Here is an 8235-nt window from a genome sequence, read left to right on the forward strand (position 1 = left end):
ATATGTTGAACTGGAAGGACCTTTTATGACTATATAGGTACACATGATATATAACAAATATTTAAATGACTTTCGGACGAATACCCGATATCCCACCAGACCACATCTCAAGCGCGAAAAGGAAATAGGGTGGGTAGCCTTCCTAAGTCTTTTAAACATTTCTTATATCACTTTACATATAAAGGCATGAAATTTATAATATAAAAGCATAAATAAGTTTTGTAAAACATTTGAACAATAATATTATTTTAAGAGATGATCGACTTGATGTCAATCTATAAAACAGTTTGAAGGCATGGATTTGATAAAACAGTTTAGTATAAAGAAACATTTGTTTGAAACACAGTTGTAAATAAGTTTGAAATATGGTATACATAGTAAGAAGTACAGTGTAATAAGGAGTTTAAAACATATAAAATGTTTATAAAAATCATTTGAAGGAAACTGTTTGGTAAAACGGCTAATGAGTAGCCAAATCATTTGAATGCTGTATATTAATCACATGTGATTGATGTAATAAGTAGCGTAATTCTACTTACTAATCACATGTGATTGACATAATAAGTAGCATGATTCTACTTGTATCCCCCCCCCCCCATAAAACATTTAAAAATAGTTTAAAGCATTAGTTAAAGGGGTATGAACTCACCTGCAGTAAGTGACTGGAATTGAACGGACTGTTATCGTACAGAAGGATCGGACAAGTGCTTGGTGTCCAGTGAAGACTTAGACACACACAATGATCCTAATTACATATGAAAACATATGTATATAAATAATTAGTGATTATAACACTAATTATACAAGTATAAACATTTAAACGTGAGGAAAACACTTTTGGTCAAGTGCTAGGAGGCTAATGGATTGCAACAAAAGAGTGCAATGCCCCTTATGGGAGTTTAAGGTCTAATGACCATGTTCCTTGGGGTTTACGGCCCAGGGGAGTAAACTCCTGGCCGTAAACTCTCAACCAAGTGCCTAAATGGAGCTTAGAATTTTTACAACTCATATACTGAATTGTTTCAACGTTATAACAAGTGTTTGGGTACCAAATAAACTCCTTTGGGGAGTTTACGGCCCAAAGACCATCTTCCCTTGGAGTTTACGGCCGTAAACTCCTTTGGGAGGGTGATTATGGTGCTTTCAATTCTGTAAATTAACTAGGAACTAAACTAGGCTTTTGTACTTGGCTTTAGAAGAGTTTATGGCACCATTTGGCACCATTTTATGGAGTTTACGGCCATGGAACCTTTTGGGCCATAAACTCCCTCACTCTTGGTGTTCTAAGTGTTTTAACTAATCCAAAACACATCTAGGTACATGCCCAAATTGGTCTCTTGGCTTAAGAAAGGATTTAGGGTGTCCTTTGACCCCTTTATAGGAGTTTACGGCCCAAGAACTACTCTTGGCTGTAAACTCTTCAACACTTGTGCTTTCTTATGTTTTCTAGGTCCTAAATACTTTAGGGTATTTGTCTAACATAAAGTCCAAGCCTTAGGTGCCTTAAAAACACCATTTGAGCGTGTTTCAAGGGAGTTTACGGCCTAAGCTATTCTTGGGCCGTGAACTCCTAAACTTGGGTGTTTCTTGGTTGATTTCTTGTCCCTAAAACACTCCTATACATGTCCAAGGTAGTTACTAAACACGGGGGACAATCTAGGCTCGGTTTCGGGAGTTTACCGCCCAAGAATACCTTGGGGAGTAAACTCCTAAATCGGATGATTTAGCTATGTAATCAATGTTATGAACACATTTAAAGCTTTCTAACACTACTAGAAAGAGTTACTCACAATTTGGGATAAAAACCCGAAGATCCGTGAGAGAGAATTTGGTTTTTCTCTAATTGGAATTCAACTAATGAACCAATTTGGTTCATAATTCTATTTATAGTCCTGAAATATTTTTGGCAGAAAATATTTGTATTCCTGGAACGAACTCTAATGTCCTAGAGTCTTGGAATAATAGTGTTGCACAAAACCCTAGTGCACCCACTCTCCTAATATCTCCTTAAGTGTAAAAACCTGAAAACTGCCAAACTTATACTCGAAATCTAAGTTTTACATTGTAAGTGATCTACATCTATTGGCTTGATATGGTTTGTTCAGAATGGGAATTTTGGGTTGTCACAGTGGTGGAGTTAGGGCATGGTCGTCATGGGTGATAAATGATGGGATGGTGGGTGATAGTTGGTTTGTGGTGGTTATAGGTGGTGGTGGGTAGTTGTTATAGGTGATGGGTAGTAGTGGTGGTGACAAGTAGGATCATATATTGTATTGGTGTTGGGGGATGGGTAGTAGCATGTGGTGGTGCAGAGTGGTGATGACATGTGGTGATGTTTGGTGGTGGTGGTGATGGATGGTGATGTTGGTTTGTGGTGGTAAGTAGCGGGTGGTGATGGTGGTGGAAGTTGGCAGTAGGGGTGGTGGTAATGGTAGTGTGTGGTAGTTTTGTTAGATGTTCGATAGGGGTAATGGTGGCGGGTGGTGGTGATTGGTGGTGGGTTGTGATGGTAAATTGTAGTGGGTGTTGCTGTATAGGTGGGTGGTAGCGGCATGTGGTCATGTTTAGTACTAGTGGTGGTTGGTGGTGGTCGTAAGTGGTTAGTGGTGATGGTAGTAGGTGGTCGTTACAGATGGTGGTGATGGTGGTAAGTGATGGTTTTGTGGGTAGGGGTGGCGGTGGTTAGTGGTAGGGTTGGTGGTGGCGGGTGGTAGTGATGATGGTGATTGATGGTTTTGGTGGGTGGTGGGTAGGATCGAGTGGTGGTAATGGGTGGTAGTGGTTGTGGTGGTGGAGGGTAGTAGGTGGTGATTGTGGGTGGTGTTTGATAGTGGTGGAGATGGGTGTTGGTGGCGGGTAGTGGTGGTTGATTGGTGGTAGGTGGTTGGGTGGTTATGGTGGTGGCGGATGGTGGTTTTGGTGGGTGGTTATGACGGATAGTGGTGATGGGTGATGGTGGTGGGTGGTGACGAGTGGTGGTGGTGGAGGGTGATGGTTGGTGGTGGTGACAGGTGGTGGTGATAGGTCATGGAGGTGGGTGGGAGTGGTAGTGATGGATGGTGGAGGTAAGTGCGAGTGGTGGGTTGTGGTGTTGGTTGGGTGGTGGTAGGTGGTGATTATAGTGGCGGGTCGCGATTTTAGTGGGTAATGGGTGGGGGCGATGTTAGAGGATGGTGGTGGAGGCGGGTGGTGGTGGTCAGTAATAATTGGTGGTAGTGGTGGTGGGTGCTGGTGGTAGGTGTGGTTGTTGGTGGTGGAGGTGGTGGTGGGTGGTGTTGGTTGGCTGGTGAGTGGTGTTTGTTAGTGGTTTTTTTAATTGTTTGTAATTATTTTTTAATTTTTATGAATATCATTTTATAAATTTAATTAGAAAAAATTGTGCGATCCAAATTTGTTTCCAAATGTTCTTGCAATAAGAAATGTTATCGATTGAAAACTCATATATATATATATATATATATATATATATATATATATATATATATATATATATATATATATATATATATAGGTTTAGGTTCTATGAAAAACAAAAAACCCTAAAAATCATAAAAATACATAAAAAAATACTTAGAGATCACAAATTTTTTTTTTTTAAATTTTTTTTTATAAAAAATCGCAAGTTGAGTAGTGACCCTATATAGGATATTCAGACTTAGTATTTATTAATGCTGAGTGATGGCTAACTTCTATCACATCCTTATGGAAGTTCCAAAGTCTGTTAAGTCGACTTTAACATACAATATTAGGATGGTGAATTGAGTCATTTAGTGGTAAATGGTTAAGAAACTTACTTGTCTAAGTAAGGTAGAATGCTTAATTGAAGAAGAAATACACCCATAGTATCGTATGAAAAGAGAGGTTGTAGTTAGGAATGACAGAGAACCAAGTTGAAGCTAGTAGAGCTTGCTGAGATGCAACTATATTGCGTACTTCCTAGGATAGACTCCTATGAAGTAGACTTAAAGGAATACACCTAAGAGAAGAAGACTTACTCATATATACAGGAATGATGATGTCAAGGAAGAATAATGAAATGAACAAATATGCATGGTGAGTTATATGAGTTAGGAGATAATGCAGGTATTTGGAAACCGTTTGTCTTCATGCTACAAGAGTAAATTTTGGTATTGCATGTCTTACAGAGTAGACACTACCCGAGAAAGAATTTTTACGAAGAATTTGGAAGTGAAATTCCTATTAACCTAGGAAAAGTATTAAAATATGCTAGATCAAGCATATGCAAGAAAAGAATCCTAGAAGGCAAATATAGGAAATCCAAGATATGTTTGATAGAAACGTGAAATCCTTAATTGAGTCTAGAGGAAATTGTTGTATGTACTTGTTTGAACACACTCATGTGTGATAAATTGCTTTGTGATTTTGAATGGTAACTTGGAAAACTGCGAGACAATACTTGGGACAAGTATGAGTAGGTGTGAATGGTAGTAGAGGTCTATACTACCGGAAGCATATGACTCACACTTGGATCAAGGAAAGTCACAAGGTTACCACGAAGCTAGTAATTGATTCCGTTTTATTCATGTATATCATTACCATCGTTTCGGTAATGACTCTGAGGATGATTATTTTTCCGACCCTAGCGGTCATATCAAACCGATTCCGACATAGACGAGTATGTTACATGGTTCAGAAAACCAAAATCGATGTAACATCCGACCTAATCTAGGAAATTGAAATGAAAGCTAATCGATGCGAAAAATAGAAGTATCGCGATCACCGTTATAATAAAGAATTTTGTAGTATGAAGTACTACATGCTAGAATGTGATTATATTACATTAGAACATGAAGGAAGGTTAGAGATGAGATTTTGGTTCGTTGTATGTTTCTTGCGTTATGCAATTGAAAGTAATTGGAATATGACCATTTGAATTATAGTTATAGTAAAAGTAAAGACAATATCTTGGGTTTAGTCTATAAACCAAGAAGGAGCAGGAGTCTGTAATGAAAATTGAGTTTTAACTCAAAGATTAGGATCGAAGGCCCAATAGAAAATGATGAGCGAGTGCAATTTTGAACACCGCTAGTAACTAAGAAGTTTGAAGAATTTGACAATCGTTTGGCAAATCAAAATTTAAATATAGTACATTTTAGATTACCACAAAGGAAGTAAGTTAAGACTCGAATGTTGTGACTTGTAATTTTCTCATAAACTCTAGATCTACTCACATCTTATTTGATTTCAATGCCTCAGATTCTTTCGTGCCTTATAAATTCACACATTCTTTTCAAATTACTTGTTACGTACTTGTCCAATCATTTCATATAGATGACATAGGAAGTATATTATTACTTGCTGATAAAGTCTATAGAGATAGTACCATAGGAATTGAAGGTTATAATCTTCTTGCTAACCTAATTCCTATCTCTATGCCCGACTTTGATATTATTCTCGGCATAGATTGGTTATCAAAGAACCACGCAGAACTCTTGTGCTACGAAAAGATACTCCAATAGAGAAATACGCGCAAGTATACTTGGACGGAATTGTGGCAAGACATGGTGCGCCACTAAAGATTATTTCCGATTGTGATACTCGTTTCACTTCTCACTTTTGGGTGAGAATGAAGAATAAACTAGGATCTCGAGTTGCTCTTAGTACAACTTATCATCCTCAGACAAATGGTCAGAAGAAGAGAGCAATCCAAACAGTAGAAAATATACTGAAGGTATATAAAGTACTGTATGAGTGTAAATGTCATACTCAAATATGTAGGCGTGACGTAGGACAGAAGATCTTTGGAGGCTTTGAAATGAATCAAGACATCACTGACAAGATACAAATTTTACGAGAAAGAATGAGAGCGGCCCAGGATCGACAGATGTCCTACGCAAAAAAGAGGAAACGACCCGTAGAATTCCGGGTGGATGATTTAGTAATACTGAAGGTATTTCATGGAAAGGCGTTATACTACTTTGGAAGAAAGAACGGTTGGTAAGAAAGCATACTGCTTGGAATTTCCTGAAGATTTGACAGATATTCATGAAGTGTTTCAAGTGAGCTATCTGTGTAAAGTTATAAGCATATATGATGAAAAGGTTCTATTATCTGAGGTGAAACTAGATAATAAGTTAAGTAGAACAGATCATAAATGAAAGAACGACTAATCTACATAATAAAGAAGTAGAGTTGGTGCTTTTCAAATAGAAACACCATCGAGGCCCAAATTATACTTGGGAGAATAAGAATGAGATAAGAGAGAAATATCTCCATTTGTTTTAATTGTTATGATTTCGGGGACAAAATCCTCAAAAGGAGGAGATATTTGTAACTTACACATTCTGAAATAGTGTTATGTTATTATTAAAAGTGAATAAAATTGAGTGTTGAGTTCTAACAAATAGTTTTTACCATACATAAAGTAAAACTATGTTTAAAATCACTCATAAAATATTGGGAGTCTTATGAGATCCCAGTTAAAAGTCAAATAGTGAAATTTAGCGAAAATATAAAACTTTGAAATAAATAAATATTATTATTTAAATTTGTAGATAATTTCCTTAGAAACTTGTAGGCGAAAACCTCGTTGAAATCCGAGTTATAACGAAAAAGTTATGATCAATCGAAGATCTGCGACAAAACCGGCACGACACCGAATGACGTAAAAATTGAGTTTTTGATAAACTAATTTTTAGCCTTAGTGATCTAAATGAAATTTGTAGTAGTCCTTAAACCGAGAAGTTCGATAAAAAGAACGCCAAAATTTGACTTCGTATAAGGAAGTTATGATTTTTCTAAGTTTCGGAATAGCAGTAAACAGCTAAAAACTCGAATTTTAGATCGAGCGTATTTAGCCGATACAACCTAAACGAGAATCGAAGGTCTCGTCATTTGTAGTACAATGATAAAAAGTCTAACGAAAACGGATGTCGGATGAAGAAGTTATGAATTTTTAACGGACTTTTCCTCTCCCGGTCTGTTAAAAATATAATAATAAAAATGAATTCAAAATTAGCCGATGAAGTCTAAACGAAAGTTGTATAAAAAGCTGCGATTTTTTCAAAAAAAAGTTTTGTGATCTCTAAGTATTTTTTTTAAGCATTTTTATGATTTTTCGGGTTTTTTTAATGTTTTTTTGTTTTCCAAATAACCCTTCCCTACTATATATATATATATATATATATATATATATATATATATATATATATATATATATATATATATATATAAGATCAAATGAGAACCATAAGAACTATTCTTTTAACTTTATAAATAATTGTATACTTATAATTTCTCAAAATATATGTTTATAAAACCTAAAAAGGCATTTTTGTCAAACGTATTTTTATAATTTAACTCATCATACGTATATTTGATCAATATTCTCTCACAAGACAACTTTTCTTTCATTCTCTCATGTCTCTCTCTCTCTCTCTCTCTCTCTCTCTCTCTCTCTCTCTCTCTCTCTCTTCTCTCTCTCTCTCTCTCTCTCTCTCTCTCTCTCTCTCTCTCTCTCTCTCTCTCTCTCTTACCTCCTACTGTCGCCGGCCACCACCACTATCGCCGACACCACCGTCGGCCACCACCACCGTCGCCAACACTATTGTCGGCACTGTTGTCATCGCCGACAGACAACGGTCGTCAGATCTGGAGCCGCTAGCTGCTTTCTAATCAAGAGCCTTTTCCTTTGGATCTAGAACTTTTGCTTTCAGATCTAGAGCTTCTGCCTTCATATCTATCATCACCACCGAGCGCCGCCTCCTTCCACCGACATCTATCTCACTAGCACCGATCCTCGCCTTCCATTAGCCACTTTTCTTCGTCGGAACTCCTAGAAAACACTACACTCTATTTTGAAGTCTGCATATGCTTCTTCTCCAGATCTTCGACGTTTCAGATCTGATGAAGCATGAGAAAAACTCTCTGATCCGCTTCGCCGGAATAACAGATCTTACGGAGCATGAAGCTCTTTCACCTCTAGATGTCCGACCACCTCCAGATCTACTTCTTTCTTCAAATGACCACTAGAGGTGGCCTCTATCTTCATTTACACCAAATTTGATCAGATCTAATGTAGATCTGAGTATTTAGTGTTATTTTACAAATGTTTTTCTTTCTATTTCATAATTTCCTCATTGGATCTAGATAATATTTGTTATCCCACCGTTGGTGTCATTGTCAGAGTATCAATCACAAATTAGAAATCGAAATGAGCATCTCAACCTATAGGTGCTATTCTTGAACTCATTTTGTTCCAGAACTCCTAAACTT

At 37.0% G+C, this 8235-nt stretch overlaps 1 protein-coding gene across 1 annotated transcript; it reads right to left on the bottom strand.

Annotated features, from left to right (window-relative positions):
- Window positions 1-2892: 2892 nt before the first annotated feature.
- Window positions 2893-7586, bottom strand: LOC128129077 (velvet complex subunit B-like). The gene is made up of 2 exons (XM_052767772.1): window positions 7504-7586; window positions 2893-3283 (listed from the first exon to the last, which is right to left on the bottom strand). Exons 1-2 carry the CDS (start codon window positions 7584-7586, stop codon window positions 2893-2895), a joined length of 474 nt encoding a protein of 157 aa, XP_052623732.1.
- Window positions 7587-8235: the final 649 nt, after the last annotated feature.

This window comes from Lactuca sativa, chromosome 9 (genome assembly GCF_002870075.4).
Source record: "Lactuca sativa cultivar Salinas chromosome 9, Lsat_Salinas_v11, whole genome shotgun sequence".
Taxonomy (NCBI): domain Eukaryota; kingdom Viridiplantae; phylum Streptophyta; class Magnoliopsida; order Asterales; family Asteraceae; genus Lactuca; species Lactuca sativa.